The sequence below is a fragment of the Panthera tigris genome, chromosome B4 (assembly GCF_018350195.1).
Source record: "Panthera tigris isolate Pti1 chromosome B4, P.tigris_Pti1_mat1.1, whole genome shotgun sequence".
Lineage (NCBI taxonomy): Eukaryota > Metazoa > Chordata > Mammalia > Carnivora > Felidae > Panthera > Panthera tigris.
The window spans coordinates 78322695-78349014 of record NC_056666.1 but is presented as its reverse complement, the minus strand read 5'-3'; the positions used below and the strand labels follow the sequence as shown (position 1 = coordinate 78349014).

The window sequence follows — 26320 nt, the reverse complement described above, 5'->3', positions numbered from 1 at the left end:
ATGAATGAGAGCAATACTAAAGCTAAGAAGGCTGGTTCTCTGTTTTTTTACTTTCGGGATGTGGATACTTCCTGCACGACCAAAGTGGACTTGGAAATAAAAATGGAGAGTCTGATCAGTGACGTCAACTTCCTGAAAGCCCTCTTTGAAGCGGTAAGCACCTCTATACTATCCTGTAGGGTGGAAGCCACAACATGTGGTGTCAGATCTTGCTTGATTCTGGGCATTCAGCTTCCTTTGTGAAATCTATTTGGCAGCCAACATTTGCAAAGTCTTTCCCATCTTTATCCCTATTTCTTTTTCATTTTTTCAATTTTATACCTCCTTGGTAATATTGCTTATGTTCTCCTTCCCCTGGCTCCAAGCTTTCAGAATCTGCAGCCCATATCTTTAGAATCTCCATGTACATAGCCTCCCAATGGAAATCCTCGGGAGAGTTAAGGGAAATCCCTCACTGCCTGCTGGGAAGTTTCTTGCTGCCTGGTTTCTGGGTCTCTGTCTTGTCCCCTTCCTTTCCCCCCAGTAAGATTTAGTTTTCTAGATCTCACAACGTTCCGAAGCCAGTGCATGGAAGGTTTAGGGCATCCCAGAGAGAAGGCAACACTGTGCAATGGTGTGCTCCTGTGGGCATATAGGAGTACAACCAGGTGCTGTCAGAATCCAGTGATATGTCTGTTATCCTGTCCATGGACAACGACTGGCATCTGGACCTGGACAGCATCATCAGCGAGATCAAGGCCCAGTATGAGGAGATCACCCAGGGGAGCAAGGCTGAGGCTAAGAGGCTGTACTGGGTCAAGGTAAATAAGGGTGACTGCATCAGTCTAGACTCACCCAGGGCTCCTGCTCCTTCGCCTCCAGCCCCTCCTGGCCCCATCCCAGATAATGCACATTTTGTTCAATGGGAAACCTACTGAAATAACTTTTGCAAATATCCATAATTTGCAGTACATTTCATTCTACTACCTGATATCTTTAGGGACAACTGTGATTTTTAGTTAAGCAATACTTTTCATTCTAAATGCCTGCTGGACCTCCATGTAATGTTAGGACTTTCTGGATTAACTGCACTTCTATTCTCATTTTATTTTATTTTTTCATTTTAAGTGGGGGCAGAGGGGCAGAGGGAGAGAGAGAGAGGGAGAGAGAGAGAGAGAATCTTAAGCAGACTCCATTCTTAGCATGGAGCCCAATGGAGAACTCAATCCCATGACCCAGGAATCATGACCTGAATTGAAATTAAGTCAGACACTCAACTGACAGAGCCACCTAGGCTCCCCCTATTCTCCTTTTAACACACATGTATTTGAGGGTTAGAGATAATCTCTCCCTATCTGCTCCACACCTTCTAGCTTGGGAGGCTGCAGACTATAGCCAGCTGGTATGGCGTTGACTTGAGGAGCACCAAGAATGAGATTGCAGAGCTCAAAAGGATGGTCCAGAGGCTGTGGGCAAAGATTGAGGGCACCAAGAAGCAGGCAGGTGTGGCTCCCCAAAGCCTAGGATTGTAACTCTGATGCTGGTGGGGTATCTGAACCTAGCAGGCTGGAAAGCCTTTCAGGTCCTCATTGGAACCTACAGGGGGCTTCCCAGGATACACCATACAGAGCTATGGCTTCATGTATGTTACCTTTACTCCCAGCCATCATCTTCAAGATAGAATGGTCTTCCCTCATTTCATTGGGTGTGGCCCCAGACTCCATGAAATATGTGGCATTGAGTTTCTGGGGTCTCATACCATGGAGTATGAGATTTAAGAGATTGGGAAGCAGGTGACCAATATCTCTGAGTAAGGATTCAAATAACCACTGGAATTTCCTAGCATAGTGTAGCTACATGGATATGAATGATATGGGCAGAAGAAGTTAGCATGGTTAACAACACAGCACACAGCTTAGAAGTTTTCATTAAGACAGTTGGAGGGAGACCTGTGGTCACCTGCTATGTGCCAAGGAGGGTTTAAAGATTCAGCTCTTCTCTTTTTTCTCCTCCCATTTCAGAATACCAGCCTTATCTCCTGTGTGACTACTAGGAGCTGATGAATGTCAAACTGGCATTGGATGTGGAGATTGCCACCTACCAGAAGATGCTGGGTGGTGAGGAGTGCAGGTGCATGGGGACTCTGGCCAAGGCAAGGAGGGCAACTTGAGAATCAAGTTTCAAAGGATTGTATGGTCCTTGGCTGGACACAGTGGTAGGGAACAAAGGAGGGTCTTAACAAATGCTCGCTTAACTGAATTATACTGCCTAGCACTCCCCCTTTGGGCTCGGGGACAACACCAACTTTATATATTTGTTACAGCTGAATACTTAGTGCTTTCCAACAGGCATATGGTTCTCCCCAAAGGTCAATGTCAGTCAATCCTGGGATGGTGGGCAATACAAGATGGGTACTAGGTGGTCCTGGTAGCCTGCTCCTCCAGTTCTACAAACTGGTTTCCACTCCTCCCTGCATCAGTCTCTCTTCTTTGACTCTGTATCTCTGGCACAGATAAAAGCTGTGTCACTTTTGGTATAGGCCAAGCACTGTACTAGACATTCTTCATGGCTTAATTTACTCTCTTCAACAAACTGATGAAGAAGTATATTATCCCAGGTTTGTCAGTGAGGGAATCAAGGTCAAGGTGATGACAGAGCCAAGTATCCAGAGACACATTATATCTCTGTTCTCTGCATCCCCATCCTAGAATCCCAGGGAAGCCCTTCTCATGTCTAATTTCAATCCCTGATGCTGCAACTCAGATTATTGTACTTCGGCATCCCAGGGGATAATTCTGAACAGAGATGCTGAGAGGAACCACCATGAGGTTCCCATTATATTTATTTTGTTTTCCTAAACAAGATGCCTGGGGAGTGTCAGAGCCCAGTGTGCATCTGTGAGTATCTTACACACTCCATTTCCATTGTTTGAGATGATTTCTTGTGGCTTTGCTTCAGCTTGCCTACCTGCAAATTGTCTTTTCCACGGTTTGATTCCCAGAGTAAAAGAAAGGGAGGGGCAAAGGGAGAGTCGTATTTGGGTAAGACTTATCTAATGTCCTATCCAGTGTATGTCCTGGATTCCCCCTCAGACAAAGAACTCCCTACCATGGGAGGGTGGTCACCTTTTTTTGAATTTTCTCTGACACTCATTCCAAAGATAGGAATGCATACAGTGGGCATTTAGACAGACAGATGACACTGAGCAGCCCCCCCCCCTTTTTTTTTTTGCAGTTGTGGTCAGCCAAACATCCAGCAGCAAGAACATTAGTGCTGGGAGCACTAGCAGCAGCAGCAGCAATGGCATTTGGGCAACAGAGGTGGCCAGGGCATCCAAAGGGACAGTGAGTCCACCAATGTGGGAAGGGCATCCAGTCCAGAAGCAAGAGCATCTCCATGGATCAGAGTCCCAGACTGAGCAGTTCATCCTCTTCCTCGGCTAGGATCGTGCAGACTGCCACCAGCAGTGACCAGAGCTCCTGCATCAAATACTGAGACTGGACCTTGATGTGCAACTGTAGGATTTCCCCTGCCTTTAGCCACACCTCGCTATAATCGCTCCTCTCTCCTAAAATACTCTCATCCGCTTGGAGGCTCAAAGCCAAGAGGGGACCCAGGTAGACACTGTCAGGTGAGGAGTTTGTCCCTGAGCGTATCACCTGCCCATTGTTCTCTTATATAGAAACTCTTCTTGCCTCCTCTCAGGTCTCTGTTTCCTTTTCTTCATTAAATTATAATATGTGATGGTGTATTTGACTCTATGAGTTTTTCAGAATAATAGGGACCCGTGATGTTTGCCGAGTCAGAGAGCAACATACTCAAAATGTGGCCTGCAGGACGTTACATTAGCAGCTATGTATGGAGTGAGAGAAGAAGAGAGGAGGAGGGTGCTGAGGGTGTCTTTGGAGTTAAGCCAACTGGGTCAGACTTTGCTCAGTTGCCATGCTGTGCTTCACTCTTTTTGGATCTATCCCAGGGCAGGACACGCCTTGGGGCTGGCACACTTCTCATACTGGCATCAGTAATCCTTGCCAAGAATTCCAAATGCCTCAGTGACAGCCAACTGAATAACTGCAGTGCCCAGCCTGGGTCACCTCCAGGGGCAGCCTTTCTTTATCTCCTCCCTTGGGGGCTTTAGGCTACAGTGGTAGGAGAATGTGGTCAAACGTTGCCCTTGTGTCCTCATTCCTTATGATTCAATGACAGTTGCCCCTCTTCCCAGTAAGACTCTGTAGCTCTCTGTCTCCCTTTTCCTCCCACATCTTGAGATCTCAAGGCTCTGGAAAATCAATAAATGAAAAAAGGTTTTATTAAGTAATTTTCACCTCCTCAGACATTGTTCGGAGAATTTCACACATAAATAATTTAATCTTCACAATGATCTTATGAGGTAAGTATGATTATCCTCACTTTACAGATGAGAAAAAGGAGCACAGAGACATAAAGATCACACTATGCCAAAGGATGCAGTTAGCAGGTGGTACAGCCAGGGTTTGAACATGAGTAGTTGGACCCTAGAGTCCATGCTTGTAACTTGCATGGTGTACTAATGTCACATGTGTGGTTTTGTTTGTTTCATGATAGATTTGTGGGGTGGAATGTCTTTGGTCTTTGAAGGCAGAAGCTGACTATTCACAGCCCTGCTCTGTCCTTGGTTCTGAGATCTGGTCCAGATACCTGGGGGATTCAATCCCTCCAAACCTGACTTCTCAGTCCCACCTTTAGTTCTGACTATTTACATGTGCTCACAGATTTTCCACTTAAGATCAAGTAATGTTAATATTAATATTTGTTTCAAAGTTCAACTTTAAAATAGACCCAGGCTTTGTCTGTTTTGTTTTGTTTCTTTTAAAACCAAGAACAACAAACAAGTGTCAGAGTCCTTATAGATAATAAAACTTACCTAATTTAGCATGTTTGCTTTTTTGTCTCAGCTGCTGGGCAGTATTTGTCATTGGATGATTAGCATACTTGCTTCCTTTTTAAAAACATGGATTATTACTTTTATTACTGTTATTATTTTTTGGATTATTATGTTTAATTTAACTCCCTTATTGGGATGAGAGGGAAATGAAAATAAAGAAAATTGAGAAGATAGTCTTCTTCTCTTGATCAGAGCTAGGCTCATGATGAGCAAATTGGAAACTGGACACTCACAGAGGAAGAGAGTAATTTAAAATATTAGCTGTTAGTATTCGCTAATGTGATAATAAAAATAATATCTACCTCTCAGGGATGTTTCAAAAAATACATGAAATAATATACATGAAAGTATTTTATAAAGTGAAAATATTCATACAGATATTATACTACTTGTATACAAATTTTGATTAACAACTAGATTTTAGACTCTTTACTTTTTTTTTAAAGTTTTTAAAAATGTTTTATTTATTTTTGAGACAGAGAGAGACAGAGCATGAGCAGGGGAGGGGCAGAGAGAGAGGGAGACACAGATTCTGAGGCAGGCTTCAGGCTCTGAGCTGTCAGCACAGAGCCCAACGTGGGGCTTGAACCCACAAACTGTGAGATCATGACCTGAGCCGAAGTTGGACGCTTAACCACCTGAGCCACCCAGGCACCCCTAAATTATAAGCTCTTTAAAGAGAGGGACTATACCATATATTGTTTGTATCTTATATAATATCAGACAGAAAATTTGTACTTGTTGACTGATGTATTGATTAAATTGTACAATGCATGACAGAGGTCAGCTCCTAGAACAAGATAGGTACTCAATATATGGGAGATATTACCACTATTATTTTGAGGGTTACCACTGTTAATTAATTTCTGAGGAGTCAGACTTTCAAGGCTAGAAATGACTTCAGAGGCCCTGAAAAGGAATCCCCATTTGGACACTGAAGTCTTCTCTAAAACACCATTCTATAGTCAGCAGCTTCCTGTGGAAAGTAACTCCTCTCTTTTATAAAGGACACTAAACTGAGTTTTACCTTGTAAATTCTACTCACTGGTCCAAGTTTTTTCCCCTCTGTGGCTATAGGGAAAATCCTAAGTCCTCTTGTGCACAACAGTCTACAAATGTTCGAGGATGTTTTTCCCCTTTATTGGATTCCTTCTCCTTGTGGAATCATTCCATTTCCAACTCTGCTTTGGGTGCCCTTACCATTCTGGGTGCTCTGTCATAGACATAACATCCTCTGGATGTCTGGAACCCAACCCAAACTTCCAAGAGTGGCCTGACTAGCCCAAGGAAAAGAGTGGGCATGGAGCTTCTCACTATGTATCCTCCAACTTTGCAGTTGGCAGTTTGGCAGTTCCTGCCACTGACTCATCCTGAGCTGGAATAGAGGAGAAAGGTGTTATATTTAATTTTAAGGGAAGTAGCTTTTTAAAAACTTTTTTTATTATAGAAAATTTCAAATAAATATAAAAATAGACAGAAGAGTAAATGAATGCTTCTTTCTGTACCCATCAACGATCAACTCAACAATCAACTCATTATTCTGTTTCATTTCTATTCTCCCCACTCCTTTTACCCCTCTAGATTATGTTGAAACAAATCCCAGACATCATACTATTTTATTCATACATAGTCCTTAAGTTTCTCTAAAAGATAAGGACTTTTAAAATAATATAACCATATTAAAATTATCACTCTTAACAGGATAAACATTAATTCTTTGATAAAAAAATTCAGTCTAGTTTATCAACTATATTCAAATAAAAAAAATCCAGTCTGAGTTCACATTTCCTATAATGTCTTGTGAATGTTTGCATTAAAAGCACTTGTTTAATCAGGATCTAAAAAATGTTCATGCATTGCAGGTGGGTCATATCTCTCTTTTTTATTCCTTGTAATTTATTTCTTGAAGAAACCTGGTCATTTGTCTTGTAGATTTAGTGTCCTGCTAATTTAGTGTTCCCCCACCTCCACCCCTCTGCCGTGATATTGTTCAACATGTTCCTTTTTCCTTTGTCTGTATTTTTAATTATCATATGTTAAAATGGACTTTTTTGGGGTGAACTATTCTATAAATTTTAACAGTTATGCAGTATAGATTCGTGAAGCCACTGCCACAGTTAGGGTCCAGAATAGTTTCATCACCCCCCAAAACTCCTGAATGTTATTTTTTATAGTGACACACTCCCTCCACCTTTAACCATGGGCAACCACTGACTTGTTCTGTCACTATAGTTTAGTCTCTCAGAGAATCTCATATAAACAAGTCACACAGTAGGTAACCTTTTGAGACTGACTTATTTCCCTCAGCATAATGCCTTTGAGATGCCTCCAATTTATTGTGTGTATCAATAGTTTGCTTCTTTTTATTGCCAAGAGTATTCCATAGAATTGAAGTACTATGGGTTGTTTATATCCTTACTTCTTTTTTTTCTTTTAAGTTTTTTTTTTTAAATTATTTTTGAGAGCAAAAGAGAGAACATGTGAGCTGGGGAGGGGCAGAGAGAGAGGGAGGAAGAGTGGCTCCTACAACATGTCAGGAGATCACACATGGAGGCCACGGTCAAGGAAGCATTTCCCAGGGGATGCCCATGACATTTCTATCACAGGGATGTCAGATAAGGAACTGGGGTCATTCCTGGATCGTACTGTACTCTCATTACAGTACATCATTGGCAAAGGAAGAGGGTTGGGTTCAGATATCGGCCAGGGTGGGCTAGGGGCAGACGGTGGTCTTGGGGACTGGGAGCAACAGGTAGGAAGACGTATTGTAGACTGACCAGGGAAGGTCTGGCGCAGGGTTCCTCCACAGGAGTATGTGGGAGCGGGAGGTACTGAACTCCCTGCAGAATTGAAAGGAGGTTGGGCATTTGGTTGGTTATTAAAGGGAAGCAAGACCTAGGAGGTTGGAGGACTTTGAGGGTGTCTGCATTGCATTTGAAGCACAAATCTTACCATGTTATTTCCCCATTAAGTCCTACAGTGCTCCCTATTGCCTGAGGACGCAATCTGACATCTTCGTATGACCTATCAGGCCTTCTTGAAGGGGCTCAGCCTGTTTCTCCAACGCGGTCCCAGAACACCACACCATTTTCTGTATTACCTTTACCAGTGAGCAAAAATGCTTCCATTTTCTTAAACACTCTGAACTATTCCAAGCCTTGGGTCCTTTGCAAATGCTTCCCTTTTGGCGGGCATACTCTCTGAGACCCCATCTTCCTTCAGCTCTGACATCTGCTCTTGAGGAGAGATTTCCATGTCTGCCCCTCAGCTACCAGCAGAGTTACTCACCCCCTCATTGTGTCACCAGCAGGCCCTGAACACACCTGTCTTTCTCAGTACCTTTGTATTGACGTGTCTGCCTTCCTTGCTGGCCCGTGAACTGGCAGACTGAGCAGGCAGAGCAGGCAACAGCCATTGTTTGCAGCACCTGGCAGTTCTGGGCCCAGAGCAGATACTGGATGAGTGCATAGTGAATGAGGGTGGGGGATCGAGCATCCTGTCAAGGGGCACTGTCCAGGTCAGAGAATGGGAGTCAGCTGGCTATGGATGTGCTACCGGTGCTATACTTCCTCCAGGTCTTTCTCCATCTGCCTCATGAGCAACCCAGTTGGCGTCTTTCTGAGACCCTGTTTCCCTACACCTGTAGTATCCTCTGGCTTACTGGGCAAGTGGCCCCTGTTGAAAATGAGATAAAGCTAGTCTGTCATAATGTGTCTTTAGTAAAGCCCTGTTGGCCCTTCAGGTCTCATGGAGGGCATGTGTGTGTGTGTGCGTGTGTGTGTGTGTGTGTGTGTGGTGTGTGTGTGTGTGAATTGCTCCAAATTTATCCTGAGATCAGGTCCTGAGGCTCATGGCCCTGCTGTGGCTTTAGGGTCTCTGTGTCTTTCCATGTGCTGTGTGCACCTCCATTCCCTTTGTCAGCTGGGGAGTTCTCAGTGGAGGAGCCTTCTGTGTCTTCTTCCCCCACCATCCCCCGCTATCCAATCCTGGTGATTGGAGAGGATCTGAGATGGACTCCCTTATTGGATCACGATACAACATAATCTTGTCCTTAGGAAACGCAATGCCATTACTGAGTAGTAGTCTGCACTGCAAAGTCAATGCCAAATCCTGGTAGCCGGTGCAGACTTAGAAGGCAGCAGATAATTGGTTATGCTAAATTCCCTACAACAAAAAAATTGTGCCACTTCTCAAGCATTCTTACCGCATTTCCACCAGAGCTGTAGCACATCTTTATGAGGCTTTACCACAAAGGACTTCTAGCTGAGGCCCAAGCAGCGGAGTGGAGTGGGGGACAGAGATTCAGCCCACTGTCTATGACAAAATTCTGCACTCCTAGGACTACATCATTTTTGGAGGGGGCACCTTTATCTAACCTGCTGTAATAGCCTTTGTCATGATACAGGATGCCTTTGGCAGCCAGAGCCTATACAGCCTTGGGAGAAGCAAGAAAGTCTTGCTTAGTGTGCCACCCAGGCTGGGGGCTCAGCGTGGGGATGCTGGGGATGTTTGGGCGTCTTTGGAGGGAGACTGTGTAAGGCTGGAGGAAGGGGCAATGGAGATATGGTGGTTTTGGAGGCATTCCTGGTGGATCTGGGGGCCGTGAGGGTTCAGGGGGCTTTCCCCTCAGCATCCAGGAGGTGACCATCAACCAGAGCCTCCTTCAGTCCCTGAACATGGGAATCGACCCTCTAGATCAGGAGGGTGAAGACCAAGAGAAGCAGCAAATCAAGATGTTCAATGACAAGTTTGCTTCCTTCATCGACAAGATGAGGGCCTGTGGTGGGGAGGGGGCTTGGGAACATAAGGCCTGGGTTGGGGCAGTGGGTCTGCTCATGAGCTGGAGGCCAGGCAGGCCATGACCTCTCCTCCTTGATTGACCGCAGGTACAGTTCCTGGAGACCAAGTGGTGCCTCCTGCAGGAGCAGCTGGCCACCTCCAGGGCCAGTGCCCATGACCTGCAGCCCTTCTTTGAGTCCTACACCAGCTGCCTGCAGGCCCACCTGGACAGGTTGCAAAGTGAGGAATAGGGAAGAAGCTTAATGCGTCTCACTGGTAGACCAGCAGTGTAGACTGTGTTTATGAGCACAGACTCTAGATCCACACTGCCCAGGTTTAACCTTGACTATGTGACTTTCTAGCTGCTCAGTCATAGGTCATTTACCTAACTATCCTGAGCCTCAGTTTCCTAATTTGTAAAATAGGGATGATAATTGTATCTACTCAGAGGTTTGTCCTGAGAGTGAATTCATTGAACATATACTGAACATTTCAAAAGTGTCTGGCAAATAGTGATACAATGTTATTATCTTTTTAAAGTTTATTTATTTTGAGAGAGACCGAGAGAGTGGGAGTGGGGGAGGGGCAGATAGAGAGAAGGAGAGAGAGAGAGAGAGAGAGAGAGAGAGAATCCCAAGCTGGCTTCACGAAGTCAGCGCAGAGCCCGATGCGGGGATGGAATTCATGAAACCGTGAGATGACAACCTAAGCCGAAATCAAGAGTCCGATGTTTAAAATGACTGAGCCAGGTGCCCCACATTGTTGTTATTATTAATTCATATTAATTAAGTGTCCAGAAACCAGATTCTTAATAATTATTATTTTATTATTATTACAATTATAGTAACTAAAATGTAAATAATAATAAAGCAAATAGAGTGCCTAGTCTGTGCCTGGCCCTCTGCTAGGCATTGGGGCTCCTGTGACCAAGGAGTTGATTCATGGTCCTTATTCCCAGAGCCCTCTGTCTGGGGACCAGAGCAGCAGAGCTGGGCCTCAGCATGACTGGGCACAGGGATTAGATTAAGAGAGGGGCTGCAGAGACAGAAGCCCGGGGTTGCTCTCTGGGAGTTCCTAGCCCTGTGGTAGACTGCAGGGATATTAACTGCAGTGCTGACTGAGGAACAGAGAGATACTCCCGAGCCATGGGGGGTCCCCAAGCCTCAGAGCGGGAGCGGAGTGGGGGAGCGGAGGAATATGGGAGAAAAGAGGATTGGACCTGAGTAGCAGAGCTGCAGAATGGGAAAGGAGGCCGTGTGCCATCTAGGTCTGTTTGGGCTTGGAGAAGTACTGCCCTTACCCCATTCTATGGTCCATTACCAACATCCTGAACATTTATGCCAGAGCCGGGATGAGCTGAGAGGATACAGGACTCTGTGGGTCCCTATGACCAGGCTGGCTTTCTGTTTGGCTCACCCATGGAATCCCAGGGCTGGAACCTGGAAGCTGGAACATGGGGTGAGCTGGGCCAGCCAGGGAACCTTCCTAGCATGCCTCTGACACAGCTGTGCCCAGCCCAGGCTTCTCTCCTTTTGCAGGTATGGTGGCCAGATGGACAAGTGCACAGCAGCAGAGTGGCTTTGTGCTTCTCAGGAAGGCACATGAAGGTGGGGCTGGGCAAGAAAGAGGAAAGCAGGGAGCTGGGGCCGAAGCCACGTGGGATGGCACTCCTCAGGGGGCAAGCCCAGTTCCCGTTGTGCCCGTTGGACCTCCCAGGACTTTCTCGGAGCTGGAATGGCACACTCTACTTCCCTCGTCATTCGATCTGTGTCAGAGAGGCGAGGTGAGGGGGTGAGGGCGATGGGAGAGAGCGACCCTCCCCCGCCGTGGAAAGGGCCATGCATGAACCCTTTGTGTCCACCATCACTACTACCTGAACTCTTTGAAAGGCATAAATCCTGCCCTCTTTTGTATCCCCGCCGGAGACTGAGCTATTCCCAGATTATAAGGACTTGATGGTAGACAAACCACATCAGCCCTTTGGAGCATAATGCCACCTTTTCGCTACAGTGAGGGATTGGCATCATGCACAAGAACTGTCTTTAATTCTGGGTCCCATTTTCAAGTCACTCTTATCCTAAGTGGTTTAGTGACCAGAGTAGACATGGTTTCTATTTCCCTTCATAAAAACTGTAATTATTGACAAGTGTGTATTTTGTTTTATTTGTTTATTTTTTTACAATTTGAATATGGTTTATTTATTTATTTTTAATATGAAATGTATTGTCAAATTTGTTTCCATACCACACCCAGTGCTCATCCCAACAAGTGCCTTCCTTAGTGCCCATCACCCACTTTCCCCTCCCTCCCACTCCCCATCAACCCTCAGTTTATTCTCAGTTTTTAAGAGTCTCTTATGGTTTGGCTCCCTCCCTCTCTAACTTTTTTTTCCCCTTCCCCTCCCCCATGGTCTTCTGTTAAGTTTCTCAGGATCCACATAAGAGTGAAGACATATGGTATCTGTCTTTCTCTGTACGACTTCTTTCACTTAGCATAACACTCTCCAGTTCCATCCACGTTGCTACAAAAGGCCATATTTCATTCTTTCTCATTGCCGCATAATATTCCATTGTGTATATAAACCATAATTTCTTTATCTATTCATCAGTTGATGGACATTTAGGCTCTTTCCATAATTTGGCTCTTTTAAAAAAATTTTTAAAATGGTTTTATTTTTGAGGAAGCACCCAAGCAGGGGAGGGACAGGGGGAAAGGGACAGAGGATCCAGAATGGGCTCTGTGCTGAGAGCAGAGTGTTTGATGTGGGGCTTGAACTCACGAACTGTGAGATCATGACCTGAGCTGAAGTCAGACGCTCAATTGAGCCACCCAGATGCCGAGAGAAAGAGAGAGAGAGAAAGAGAGAGAGAGAGAGAGAGAGAGAGAGAGAGAGAGAGACTCTTAAGCAGCCTCCATGCTCAGCACAGAACCCAACACTGGGCTTGATCTCAAGACCCTGGGATCATGACCAGGGCTGAAATCAAGTCAGATGCTCAACTGACTGAGCCACCCAAGGCGCCCTTCTTGTCCCCTTTTTAAAATCAATTTCACTGAGGTATAATTTGCATACAATAACAATGCAGTCATTTTCAGAGTACATTTCAGTGAGTTTTGACTCACAGAGAGGTGTATCCATGTGTAAATACAACCACAATCAAAATATAGGACATCTTCCAAAATTTTCTCCCACACCACTTTGCTGTCAATCATCCTCCAGCCCTCAGGCCCAGGCTGGGGCTTGCTTTCTGTCACTACAGGTTACTTTGCCTTTTCTAGAATTTCATGTAAATGAAATCATACAGAATATATTCTTTCTGTGTCTAGCTTCTTTCTCTCATCATGATGTTTTGGAGACCCATCAGATACATGTTTGCCCTAGGCTGTGGTTCACCTTTTCTTGCCCTTTCTCAGTGATGTGTTTCGAAGCTCCCTGCTGGCTCTCCAGCGCTCTGGTGGTGCTTCTCAGTCATCAGCATTTGCACCTGCCTCTAAAGACTGGCTGCTTGGCCCAGCCTCTTGGTCTAGATAAAAGTCTATACCTGGTCTGAAGACAGGACGGGTGACTCTCTCTTATGGCTCCCCCAGCCCTTCACAAAGATGTGGAAGTTTTCCTCCTATAATAAGGTTGCTTATGTTTTAGGGATTAGTACATCAGAGTTAAAGCAAACTGGAACTTAAAAAAAATACAGGTGCCTGGGCCACATTACCTAAGATTCTGATTCAGGAGATCAAGAGTGAGGCCTGAGGATCTGGATTCTTAAAAGCTGCCCAGTGGTCCTGATGTGCAGTCAGCCCCAAGGCCACTGCCCACAGAGTGAAGCCTTGATTCTGTAGCATAGCACAAAGACACCATCATAATCAGTTTCAACCTTCCATATCACCTGTCCCCCCCTTCCATGTCCTCTATTCTGCAAGAATGTGGGGTCTCTCACTAACCCTCCCCACTCACCTGTATCTGAAACGTTTTCCTCTCTATTGGGGATGCTTTTCTCTTTTTGTCCATCCACCAGGCCCATTCCTACTCATCCCTCAATACCCCACTCAAAATTGCCTCCTCTATGATGCCTTCCATAGCCTTTCTTCCTCTTATGCCTATAGTACCGCTGTCCAAAACACTGATCCCGATGTGATATAAGGAGTTGTTTACATGACTGGCTCCTCCTTCAATACAACTGTGAGTTTCTCCAGACCTTGGACCTTGTCTTGTGCAGAATCGTGTTCCTATTGGGTAGCCTGGTGCCTGGTGTAAGTAGGTGCTTGACGAACGACCGCTGAGAGAATGAATGGATGTTTGGAAAGATAATGGTATGGATGGTGGTCCTTGTACCCCTTGCTGGGAATGGAGTCCTGGGGAAAACAAGGATTGGCTACCCCTGCCTGGGCTCTCTGAGCATTGTGCCTGACCCTCACTCCCAGCTCTGGTTTCCATGCCTCTTGGGAGAAAGCAGAGTCAGAGGGTAGGTAGAAGCAGAGTCAGACAGCATTTACCTTCTGACTGTTATCAGTCTTCAAACCTTGTTCGTGCTTAATGCTTTGGTCGTTTTCATTTGGGGTTGCAGGTCGTTTGAGAGCATTTTGTCTGTGAGTCACGGGAGGGTGTGTGTCTCTGTGTGGCATGCTTGCCCATTTGTCTGTCAGTCCTGATAAGTGAAAGGATTTTAAAAAGTTGAAGACACTCCACAAATGTCAGATGCTATTAAGTGTTGGCATGTATGTTTACGAGGCTGTGGCTTGGCACTTTTTGGAAACAAGAATGGCTCAAGTTGTACAAGGCTGGCTGGCTGGGTGCTGAGGGTATAGAGACCGCCCCAAGTATGGTCCTGCCCTCCACGGGCTTTCCCACTGGTTGAGGGGAGGAAAGACATTCTCGTCTGACTTACTTAGGGGCAATGGTGTCCCAGGAGCTGTAAGACAGGACACCACTGGGGCTGGGGTGCTTGCTGGTTTCTAAATTATGGGTCAGTTTGGGTGTAAAGAAAAGGGGAGGAGGGCTTGAAGCCAGAGGATTTTTCATGATCCCTGGTACAGAGGAGGAGCCAGTCAGAAGAGGTCAAGGTAGTACCCAGCACAGAAAGGTGTTCAGGAAGGGGTGGCTGGGGAGCAGATGAGGGGGAGGGTAGAGGAGCCTCACACTAGGGTCTCATTTAGAGGCGGGGCTACTAACTGTGAACCGCTTAGTGTCAGGGTGGTTCATGGCCCTGGCCTGCGGCCCATTGGCTTGCAAAACTGGGACTCTGATACTCACTGGAAAAAGGTAAGATGATATAGCACCCATCAACTACCCCCACTGCTGGGGAACTACTGCCAAGTGCCCTTGCTGGGGGCTTAGACAAGAGTAGGGTCCTGCTTGTACCTTGGCTCCTGGTTCTGCACTCTGTTTTCATCTGCCATTTCCCAAACTTGATCAAATCCGAGTCAGTTGCTCAGAGTCAGGGCCTGTTCCATGAGCTGAGCTCTGGGTAGGAACAGACACAGAGCACTGTGTGGGGTCCCCACAGGAGGCCTTTGCTGGAGGCCCAAGTCTTGCCTGGCTGCTCCACAAACACGGGCTCCAGATTGGGACAGAACGGGATCGGAGGCTATTGGCACTTATTGTCCGTGGGCCCTCAGACAGGCAATTTAACTTCTGAGCCCCAGTTTTCCTCATCTGTGAAATGGAACTACTACGTGCCCTTCCCTACAGGGTTGCTGGGAGGGAGGGTAGAAGGGAAGAGGTCTGTGAATGTCAATCACTGAGCCCGCCCCCTGGCCAGCACGCCATGGCTTGCCTACCTGCCGCTATTACAGTCCCTCACAGACACAGACACAGAAACAGACACAGTGTGTCTGCTGTTTTGTTTATACAACACTGTATAGCACTTACCTCATGTCCCAACTCCCAGCCGCTTCATAGGCGGAGCAGGAGTTTATCAGCTCTATTCTGATTGGCTAAATGGTAGCCCAGAGGGATCCGGAGCCTGGAAGCAGGGCTTCCTGTTTCTGTCCAGGGTGCTTTCCATGGCACTGCTCTGATGGCCTCCTGGGGTGGCAGCGTCTGGGCACTTTGAGGAGGCTGCCCATCTGTCAAGGACCCTGTCCTTTAGGACAGCAGCTGCTGGCCTAAGACCTTTCCTGGGTTCTAGATGCAGCGAGGCTGGTCCCTCCCCAGTATGACTTGGCTCAGAGCTCACCTGGTGTTGAACAGTTCCCTATAGAGCAGGGTTCTCTCCAGTTGCTGACAACAGGATGACAGTTTGTCCTGGACACCAAAACACAGTCCCTCACCTCCCCCACACCCGATCCAAGGCCTCCTGACTCAGTGCCCCCATCCTGATGCAGCCCCACACTCTTCTTTCTCCTCAACTCCTTCCTAGCTCCACTCAACCACCGCTGTCCCCAACCCACATTATCTGCCATCTGCTGTGCTATGTGTTGCCAAGCTGGTCCTTAACCCTGAGCGCCTGAATCTGAGCGCCCTGTTTCCCAGAGAAGCCAGGGCTCCCTGCAGCAGGAGCGATTTCTCCTCTGCCTTCCTAACTCCCCCCAGTGACAGCCCGGCTTCCTCAGAGCAGAGGGGGCCTTGGTCATGGTACCCTTGTGAGAGGCCTAGCCATGGCCATGGAGAGGAGGGGCTACAGGGCCCCGAGTCTCTCAAGGAGCCCCTATGCCCTCCCCTCTGGGAAGGCCCAGCTGTGCTGGTAATAACACGCTCTGCTCCCCTTTCTAAGAGGCATCCGAGGAGAACAGCTGGGTTTATAGTCTGTAGGTGCGGGGGATTAGCAGTGGGCTTTGCCAGGAAGAAGGGATTTGGGATGGGCCCTCATTAGAGCCTCAAACTTCCACCCCAATTTCTTTGGAATTTGTTCTTTATGTTTAAAATGCAACCTGATTTCTCAGCATATTCAAACCGGGCCAGGTTGCTGGCAACCATCAAGGGGTGGAAGCCACTGAATTGTTCCAAAGTGTTTTTCCCTTGATAGCAAGGATTGGAGAAAATGGTAGGCAGGAGGTGGGAAGACAGTGTGGCACATTTCCTCATTTGCTCCCAGGTCTCTTTCAAGGAAGGCAGGGGCCACACTGGAAATGCACCGTTCGGATTTGGGAGTCAAGACCAGCCTCACATGTCTGCGAAAACAGGGTGACTTTATATAAATATTGTTATAATGTCTCCTCCCCACAACTCCCAGCCACAAACCCACCCTCCTTCCACTTTCCCCAGACTGACTCTGTCCTCAGCATCACAGACGTCAGCAGGCCGAGGTGGTGGATGCAATGTGGGGCTAGGACACTAGTGCCCTTTCTCTCATTTCCATACCTCCTTTGAACCCCTGACTTCAGTAGGTCCAACGTGAGCCCCTCTCCCCTCCCCCTGCCCACTCAAGTCTGAAGCCCTGTATGTGCAGAAAAGGAAGCTGAGTACAAGGAGACTCAGGAGATGGCTGTGTCCAGACAGCACCTGGGCTGTGAACTCTCAGTCTGTGCCCCGATTCAGACTCAATTGCTGTGTCTTGCTTTTTCAGATTAGCGAGAAGCTTTGGGCAAGAATCAGGGCCTTGAGGGCATGGGGCAGGTATGTAGGGGGTGAGGGGGCAAGGAGGGCAGTCCCCGTCTGCGACATAAAGGGCTTCACGGGGAAGAGAGCCCGGGGCAGGGCACTGTGATGAGAGAGCAGGTGTGTGCGTGTGTGTGGTTTTGCGAGTCTATCTGCATGTATATGTTAGTGGGAATGCACGCTCTATGCAGGCTCTTTCCCCCCAGAGGACCTACGGTTTCGCTGCCAGCAGCAGAGGCACCAAGACTGGTCTCTGCTGCTGAAGGGAAGTAGGAGACAAGTGTTACAAAAACGACCTACATTCACACCGCACCCAAGTGACAGAGAACTTTTCTCATACATGATCCTCTCAACAACCTGAGGAAGAGGCATCCTTCGTCTTTCTTTTTCTTTCTTTCTTTCTTTCTTTCTTCTTTCTTTCTTTCTTTCTTTCTTCTTTCTTTCTTAACTTTAATGGAAATAACAAAAGGGAAATTGGTAGGTTCAATGGGGCTTCTGTAAAATTTGTGGGTTTTAGGCAGTGCGTCCTGGAAAAGGAATTCAAGATGAGAGACAAGGATGTCACTGGCTGGTGGGAAATACAGATGACAGTGTCCCAACAACTTGGAACACTGAGTCTGAAGGTATCTGAAACTTTGTTTCTAATATGGAAACAAGAACAATGTAAAGAATTTGAGGACAAAAATCTACTCCTCCAGGATGATGTGTTGGATGTAACTAACCCTGTAGCATATACATCATGATGATAAATAAAAAGATACTTCGGGGGCGCCTGGGTGGCTCAGTCCGTTAGGTGTCCGACTTCAGCTCAGGTCATGATTTCGTGGGTCTGGGAGTCAAGCCCCATGTGGGGCTCTGTGCTGACAGCTCAGAGCCTGGAACCTGCTTCGGATTCTGCGTCTCCCTCTCTCTCTGCCCCTCCCCTGCTCTCTCTCTTTTTCTCTCTCTCTCAAAAATAAATATTAAATTTTTTTTTAAAAAGATACTTCAGAAAACTCACGGTGGAAAAGAGCCTTCACTGGCATATGATCTGGCTCAAGTTAAGTAGCCACTGCCCAGCTGCAGAACGGTGGTGATTTTTATAGTTCTCATTCTTCTTAAATTTTCCTGGGGAGGAAACCCAACCTTCCCAGATGGGGAAGGTGGTGTCTCTCATGTGAGCCAGGGGGAGGAGGCCTTGGGAATCCTAATGTGAGCCTGGAAGAGGAAAGTCTGGTGGTCTCTTGGGTCTGGACGAGGTGGTCTACACCCGCTTCCTGGCCGGATTGGCCCTCCTCCAGCTTTCCCTTCCCAACGGGCCCCTCTCCGTGCCTGCTCCCCTCCCTCTCATGAGCCTTGAGGGTCTTGAGCCTCTCATGGTCTTGAGGGTCTTGACTGTCCAGCATAAGCCCTGGCAACAAGCTTGGTGCTCTGCAAATGTTTGTTGAATGGCCAATTGATATTTATTCTACATGTGTGTACAGTTGGCCTAGAACTTTTAACCAGTGGTTCAATTTAAATGCAGCTGAGCCCTACATTTAACCAGGTTTGTCAGACGAGGCTGACTCTAGGTGTGTCTGGACCCTGTTCCTGGGACACGGGCTGCCTGAAAGCCAGTTCCCTATGGCTTTTGCCACTTCCCACATTAGTGCAGTGTACCTGGCCGGTCCTGCAAACCTCTTCCTGGGGACTCTATCTACTCTTGGATGTTGGGATCTCCTGCTATTTGTTGACTACTAAATGACTGAGGAACGAATGACTGAGGAATGAATGAATGATATAGCGGGAAGATCATCAAGCCTAAGTATCAGGAAACATCACTTGTGTTTTGTTACTGACTTGCTGTGTGCCCTTGGTCATCTCTGGGCTTCGGCTTCCTTACCTGTGCAATAGGGCTCTGACTCCCCTGCATTACCCCAATGCTGCTGTCCACACGGGTTTAGGACTAAACTGTTGCAGAGTTACAGAATGCAGCCCTGCAGGAGAGAGGAGGAGACCCCTGGGACTTTGGGGAAGCCATGGGCCGCCATGATTGGAGCTGGCCCTAGACAGCTCCCTGGGGCTCTTCCCATTGGGCTGCAGGTGTGGTTCCTGGAGCAGCAGAACAAGGTCCTCGAGACCAAGTGGACCCTCCTTCAGGAGCAGGGCTCCAGTTCTAATAGCAATGACAACAACCTTGAGCCTTTTTTTGAGAACTACATCAGTAGCCTCAAGGCCTTCCTGGATGGGCTGCACACGGAGAAGGACAAGCTGGAGGGTGAGCTGAGGAGCAGGGAGGAGACGGTGGAAGACTTCAAGAAGAGGTGTGCACTGCCCCGTCCCTGGGTGAGGCGGGTGAGCTGGCAGGTGGCAGGGGTGGGTGGCAGGAGGCCTGGGCTCTGGCTTCGCTCTGTTCCAGCTGGCTGCCAGCTTGTAGAATTTACCCCATCCTCTCTGACTCTCAGTAGCCCAGTCTTTAAAGGAGTGGCTTATGGCTTGCTTGAGGCAGAAGTCCTTCTGAGAATTTAGTGAAAGGGTATACACACAGAATTCTGGGGAGTTCCAAGACACCCCGAAGCTAACAGACTCAGCTAATGTCCTCTGTCCTCCCTGGGCTAGACCGTCTTCAGGTTCTCCTCCGAATCAGAATTTTATTTCCCCTGTCAATAAGCTTCTCAGCAAATAGCAACTTGCTATGCCTTGGCCAAGCCTCATTCTGCCACTTAGGAGCTCTGTGATCAGTCTCCTCACTGTAAAATGGAAAGAGTGGGAGCATTTACCCTATTGGTTGTAACGAGGATTCAATGAGTTAATACAAGCAGAATTCACTGGCACATTCTTAGCGACCCATTCTTGGGTTTTACTGATTTGTTAAGTGTCTACTGGGAGCCCATGGGCCTACTATACTCACTATACACTAGTTGGTACCACCTACCTCCCTCCCAAAAGCACCTGGCAGCTCAGCCATCTCCCTTTGGTCTTAGAAATGGTTTTCAAAAATCCAAAATTTTCCAGGAAGCCTTAGGAGATGAATCAAAATAGGACCCCAAAATAGGAACAGACTTCTACTCCAGTGTCCAGTAATGACCACCGCCATTATTAAGTGGTACCTGGCACAAAGCAGAGAGTCTGTTGAACGAATTCTTCCTTGACTTCAGAAGGGCTGTGCATTGCAATGACACCTGTCTTGAGTGAAACTGGCAGAAGTCCTGAGTCCATGTTACTTATGAGAAGGGCTCTGGGGCCATGGGGACGTCCCAGAGAAGGCAGATCAGACAGGGGCTCTTTTCTCACAGGTATGAAGAGGAGATCAACAAGCGCACGGCTGCAGAGAATGACTTCGTGGTCTTGAAGAAGGTGAAGGGTCCCTCCTTACTCCCACCTCCCACTAAGCAGAGTGGCTGGAAGATTGAGGGGAAGCATGAGTTTAGTACTGCTAAGCTGAGGGTCTCCTTTAGGCTATGTGGGTGAGGGCCGGGGCCCGGGAGGGAGGCTGCTGAGCAGGGTGGGCAGGCAGGGGCAGGTTATAAAGGGCCTGCCAGACTTTGGCGATACCTCTCCCTGATGGGCATGTGGGGCTTATGAATCTCATTAGGTCTTGAGTTTTGATGAGAAAATGGACAAAGGGAGGCAACAGGGTTTTGTGTTTTCAGGAGTACATCCCCGTAATCCATCTAAAGAGAAACTTTGAGGGTTGCACAGTCACAAACCCTCCTCTGCCCTGGGCCCATTGTGGTGGCCCCAGCCCTGCTCTCCTTCCCGACCCCCCCCCCAGCCCCTTAGCTCCTTTGCTCCTCTCTGTCGGGTATGCACCAGCCCAGCCTGTCAGACAGTGGTTTAGTCCTGTGAGGACACGCCTGCCTCATTTCCCCTGAGAGGGAGCTCCTGGGTGGGGGGGCGGGGGGGCGGGGGGGGAGAGTCTCCGGTGGCCCCTTCCTCATGGCCCAGGACTGGGCCAGCCCACAGGTTGGAGGGAACAGTGTTTGAACTGTCCCCCAGGATGTCGATGTTACCTACATGACCAAAGTGGAACTGGAGGCCAAGGTGGAGACTGTGACAGATGAGATCAACTTCCTGAAGGCCCTCTATGATGCTGTGAGTGTGCTTTTCACGTGCAAGCCTCTGCCCCACCTACCTCCCCTTCCTGGAGAGGAAGGCACTCAGAGCTCACCATTAGGCTCTTGAGTCCCGTCTGTGCTTCTGACAAAAGTGATATCTTCCCACCTGGCCCTCAGTCACTCCCGACCCCTCCAGAGCTGGTGGCTCCCCATCTTCTGAGGGGCCCTGGTGTGGATCTGCTCAGGAATGGGCATGTCTGCCTGGCTCCGCAGGAGCTGTCCCAGATGCAGGCAGACACCAGTGACACGTCTGTGGTCCTGTCCATGGACAACAACCGCTGCCTGGACCTGGACAACATCACTGCTGAGGTCCGTGCACAGTATGAGGCGATCGCTCAGAGGAGTAAGGCAGAGGCCGAGGTGCTCTACCAGACCAAGGTGGGTGACACCAGCATGTAACTCTGGAGGATCTTGCTCTCCCATCAAGCTACATGAGCAGGCCATTCAGGAGGGCAGACCTTGCCTCTGAGTCATTCTTTTCTCTATCGCCAGCATAGCAGTCCCCTCACTGCCTCACTGGTCTGATCTCACCCACATACATCTCCCTTCCTAACCGGAAAGCTCTGACTTTGCTCAAACTTGGTGCTTCTCAACAGGAGGGGAAGGCACGATTTTCTCCCAGGAGATGTTTGACAGTGTCTGTAGAGACTTTTGGTTGTCACACCTGGGGTGGCGGTGGGGGTGCTACTGGAGTCTAGCGGGTAGAGGTCAGGGATCCTGCTACACATCCTATAATGCATGACCCTGCCTCCCAACAAGAAATTATGCTGCCCAAAATGTCAGTATGCCCAGGTCAGAAAATCCTTAATTCCTCTGGCTGCATTCCCTTTATTGCTGGAGACACTTCCATCACTCCTCCACCAATCAGGACCTTGTCATTGTGTGCTCTGATTCAATCACACTGAGGGGTTGAAGCCAGCATCTGGAAAGAAGTGGGGAGACACAGAGGGGGGTGGAGCAAAGGGGCTACAGGCACAAGGAGTTCTGTCACCCTCCTTCTGTTCCCAAATCTGAATGGGGCATCAGCTGGCCCATGTACGGCTGACTCTTCTGTCTTTTCTGCCCAAGGAGGGACAGTCTGCTGGTTAAGATGATGGTTCTAGCATCTGCAATGTTGGCATTTAAATTCTGGCACTGTCACTTGATAGCTGGATGAGTTTAATCATGGGACTTAAGCAGTCTGTGCTCAGTTTTCCCATTCATAACATGGAGGTAACCATGCCTTTCTCATCTGGTTGTTGTGAAGTATGACATCAAGCACAGGGCCTGGTGCAAACTGTCTGCTCCACAAACAGCAGCCGTTGTGCTAGAAGACAGGTCCCTTGATGCAGGGGTGAGAGCACTCAGTTCCACCAACTGGGTGACTCTGCACTAGTCACATGTCTGTGTTTTGGTTTTCTTGTGTGTGATGTGAAGGGTTGGGTTAGGGGATCTGTAAGGCACCTGCTGGCTTTCTGAAAGGGTAACTCTCTCCTGGACACAGTTGGGGGAGCTGCAGACCATGACCGGCAGGCATGGAGATGACCTGAAGAACACCAAGAGCGAGATCTCTGAGCTCAACAGAATGATCCAGAAGCTGCGGGCTGAGATCAAGAGCACCAAGAAGCAGGTGGGAAGAGGAGGAAGAGCATGTGTCTGAGACTATGGGCTTACGCTTGCCCCATAAATCTCAGGGCTCAGCACTTACCGCAGTGAAACCATGTCCTGGACTCATGCATGCCAAGATTGACCAGGTGCAGTTCTGGGCTGGGTGCTGAGCAAAGCTTGTCATGTGGATCCAGGTCCTGTACCCCTGGAGTCTGGTTGCTGATGTGCGTCAGAAATACTGAATACAGGCAACGTTAGGGAGGTCGGGGAAAGAAGCTGATTGGGTGAAGAATGAATTGGGAGAGTAGCTCAGGAAAGTTTCTCTGATAATCCAGGAAGACTTCTTGGAGGCGGGAGGTCTTTGGAAGATGTTCAGTCTCTTACCATGAAAGGCGAGAAAGGCAGAGTCTGACTCCTTGTGAGCCGGGCTAGGTCCTTGAGGCCAGGTGTCACTAACTCCACTCTTTGATGTGCTAGGACCTAGACGAAGGCCCAGGTTTTAACCTCTGTGGGTGGTAGTTTCCTCATTTGCCCAGTGTGAGGTGACCCACATGCAGACACCAAGCATACAGTGCAGGCTCTCAGTGTATGTCACTTGAATCTAAATCGAACTCCTGCCCCCACCCTCCAAGAATGCCAACCTGCAGACAGCCATCGCTGATGCAGAGCAGGGCGGGGAGCTGGCCCTCAGGGACGCCAATGCCAAGCTCCAAGACCTCAAGGCTGCCCTGCAACAGGCCAAGGAGGACCTGGCCAGGCTGCTCTGGGAGTACCAGGAGCTGATGAATGTCAAGCTGGCCATGGACATTGAGATTGCCACCTACCGGACCCTCCTGGAGGGCGAGGAGTGCAGGTTAGTGGGAATCCCTCTGGTTCCCAAAGAGGCAATGACACCTGGTGGCTTTCCTGCCTGAGCCAGCTGCCAGGTATCGGGTACCATCAGTGTGTGCATGTGCGCACTGCTGGAGGTGGTGATGCGCCCTTGGCGGACCCAGCCTGCTCCTCTTCAGGGCTGCAAGATGCTGCCAGACCTCCAGAGAGCTGTGTTTTCTGTACAATAGTGACACCACCAGAACCTTACCTTGGGTAGACTTCCCACCCTTCTTGTCTCATGTCTTAGCTGTAAAACACATGTCTGCAAAGAGGAGTCATAGGCATAAATATTATTTCTAGGCCATTTCTTTATCATTGGCTTAATTGTAGGTCTGAAGAGTCAGTTCCTGTAGCCTGACCCTTGGGTACAGGACCTTGGCCCATATGGATTCAAATAATATTTACTGAATAAAGAGAGGATGGGTAGGCCAGGGGATGTTCCTCTACTGTTACTCTGGGATGTTAGTAGGAAGGGCAATAATTAAAGTCCAACCTTACCCATCCGGAGTCCATCCTATTTCTTATTGCCAACGTCAGTTGCTGTGGACCTAAGCAGGTGCATCTAGCAGAGGGAGTTGCCACACAGGTTGCTAACACTGACCTCTGCTTTTCCCACAGGATGTCTGGCGAGTGCCAGAGTTCTGTTAGCATTGGTGAGTTACCCAGTGCTTTCTCTGGGAAGGGGCTGGACAGCTGAGATTAAGGTTTCTCAAATCGTGGGCCAGCGTTGGTGTGAGATCATCTCACCTGCAGGCTGAGAAGAGCTCTTGGGTGGTGGCCAGGGTAACCCAGGGGCTCTGAGTCCCTACTTCCCCTGCCAGCCACCTGCCCTCACCACCTTGCGTGGAGTTTCAGTGGGTGGGACACCGGGGAAGGGTGGAGGGCAGAGGGGGTGGCCCCAGGGCTGTAGGATGCCCCATAGGCTCCCTGACCTCAAATGCTCTTTGCAGAGATGGTACACAGCAGCGGAGGCGACAGCGGCTGTGCCCAGGGAGGGGCCGCCCTAGAAGGCGGAGCTGGGGCCCACAGGGGCTTGGCTCTGGAGGGGGCTCGGTGGTACGTGGGGGCTTCTCTAGTTCGGGGGGCTCATGTGCCATCAGTGGGGGTGGCAGCAACAGCTCCTGCCAGGTCTTGCAAAGCTCCTCCCAGAGTTGGCGGTCCCACTACAAATTCTGAAGGGGGCGTCCCAGGTGTCTCAAGACCCCAGCCCCCTTCGTCTGCCCGCACACCCCAGTTCTGCGTGCTGTTCCACACCCCCGTGGGACCCTTTACCAATTCACCTTCTGACCTCCGACCTGGAGTCCCACCCTCCCAGACGACTGCATCTTAGCCCAAAATTTGCTGCCAAGGATGATTGGGTTGAAAAACCATCTATCGCCCCAAAGCCAGGCTGAGGGGCATGGCCCAGGAGCCAGGTTTTTCATCATCTCTGCCTCTCAGGTGCCCCCCTTCCAGCCCCACATCCCACTGGCTTGCGGGAAAGCCCCAGGCAGCTGATGCACACACCTATCTGTGCCTTGATTTCCCATGAGTGGTACTTGTCCGTTTTTGGCTCCAAGAAAAGACCTCTCTGTCCTGTAGCTTCAATAAACTGAATTGTGGTTTGCACCTGGTGGTGGAATTTTCATTCTGGCTTCCATGGTCCCTGGTTTTGTTTTTTTTTTTTTTTAATGTTTATTTTTGAGAGAGAGACACACACAGAGTACAAGCAGAAGAGGGGCAGGGAGAGAGGGAGACACTGAGTCCTTAGCAGGCTCCAGGCTCTGAGCTGTCAGCACAGAGGTGGACTCGGGCTAGAACCCATGAACCATGAGATCATGACCTGAGTCGAAGTGGGGGGTCTAACCAACCGAGCCACCCACGCGCCCCCCATGGTCCCTGATTCTAGTCTGCACACTCACCCATGGGTCATGGCAGACCCTTTCACACGGAGACTTCCTCCTGAGCCTGGAGGGAGACAGGAAGCTCTAGTTTCCAGGCAGCAGAGGCCTTTTCAGCCATCAGACACTATGGATGACATGGATCCACGTCCTTAACTGATAAGATTTTCAACCCATAAAAATTTCATTACATTTGAAAAAAGTTATAGGTTAGATTTGCTTGCTTTTCAGTAATTCCAAGTATGTCTGAAATTGTCCACAAATTACAGCTAGTTGTAATTGAATGAGTTGTCGGTAGACAAATATTTTCAAAAGGCAATTATAAAAATTCAAATGTTTCATAGCAAAAGCGAATGTGTTTGATATGATGTGGGGTGAAGCCTTCGGATCTGAAGAGTTATGAGAACCGACAAGAACTTAGAATGGCCTCATGACAGGTCACTGCCCTTCCCCACCTCAGACATCGCACTCGATCAAGGCAGATCCAGGGGTACTTGGGTGGAACACAGGTTCAGTGCAGGGCCAGGGAGGACCCTCACAAACCGGGGACATAGAGGTGGGAGAAGCAAAAACAAAAGATGGACAAAGGTATGAGTCCATGCATGAATACCTTCTTTGTAAATCATGGTCCTCATTAGCATAAAGGACTGCCAAAGGATGTCAGATAAACAGAAAGAGAAGACACACCTTA

At 48.5% G+C, this 26320-nt stretch overlaps 1 protein-coding gene across 1 annotated transcript; it reads left to right on the top strand.

Moving 5' to 3' along the window:
• On the top strand, positions 1-25143 carry LOC102953979 (keratin, type II cytoskeletal 2 oral-like). The gene is made up of 14 exons (XM_042993692.1): positions 1-153; positions 636-800; positions 1353-1478; positions 2033-2096; positions 9443-9678; positions 19275-19495; positions 20468-20528; positions 21171-21266; positions 21503-21667; positions 22773-22898; positions 23524-23729; positions 24368-24402; positions 24700-24805; positions 24984-25143. Exons 1-14 carry the CDS (start codon positions 1-3, stop codon positions 25141-25143), a joined length of 1920 nt encoding a protein of 639 aa, XP_042849626.1.
• The last annotated feature ends 1177 nt before the right edge of the window (positions 25144-26320 follow it).

Excerpts from the sequence above, each read along its gene's own strand:
- LOC102953979 (XM_042993692.1), top strand. The coding sequence starts at position 1 with ATGAATGAGAGCAATACTAAAGCTAAGAAGGCTGGTTCTCTGTTTTTT. Across the intron at positions 154-635 it reads TGAAAGCCCTCTTTGAAGCG|GAGTACAACCAGGTGCTGTC; the intron begins GTAAGCACCTCT and ends GTGGGCATATAG. Across the intron at positions 21,668-22,772 it reads AGGTGCTCTACCAGACCAAG|TTGGGGGAGCTGCAGACCAT; the intron begins GTGGGTGACACC and ends TCCTGGACACAG.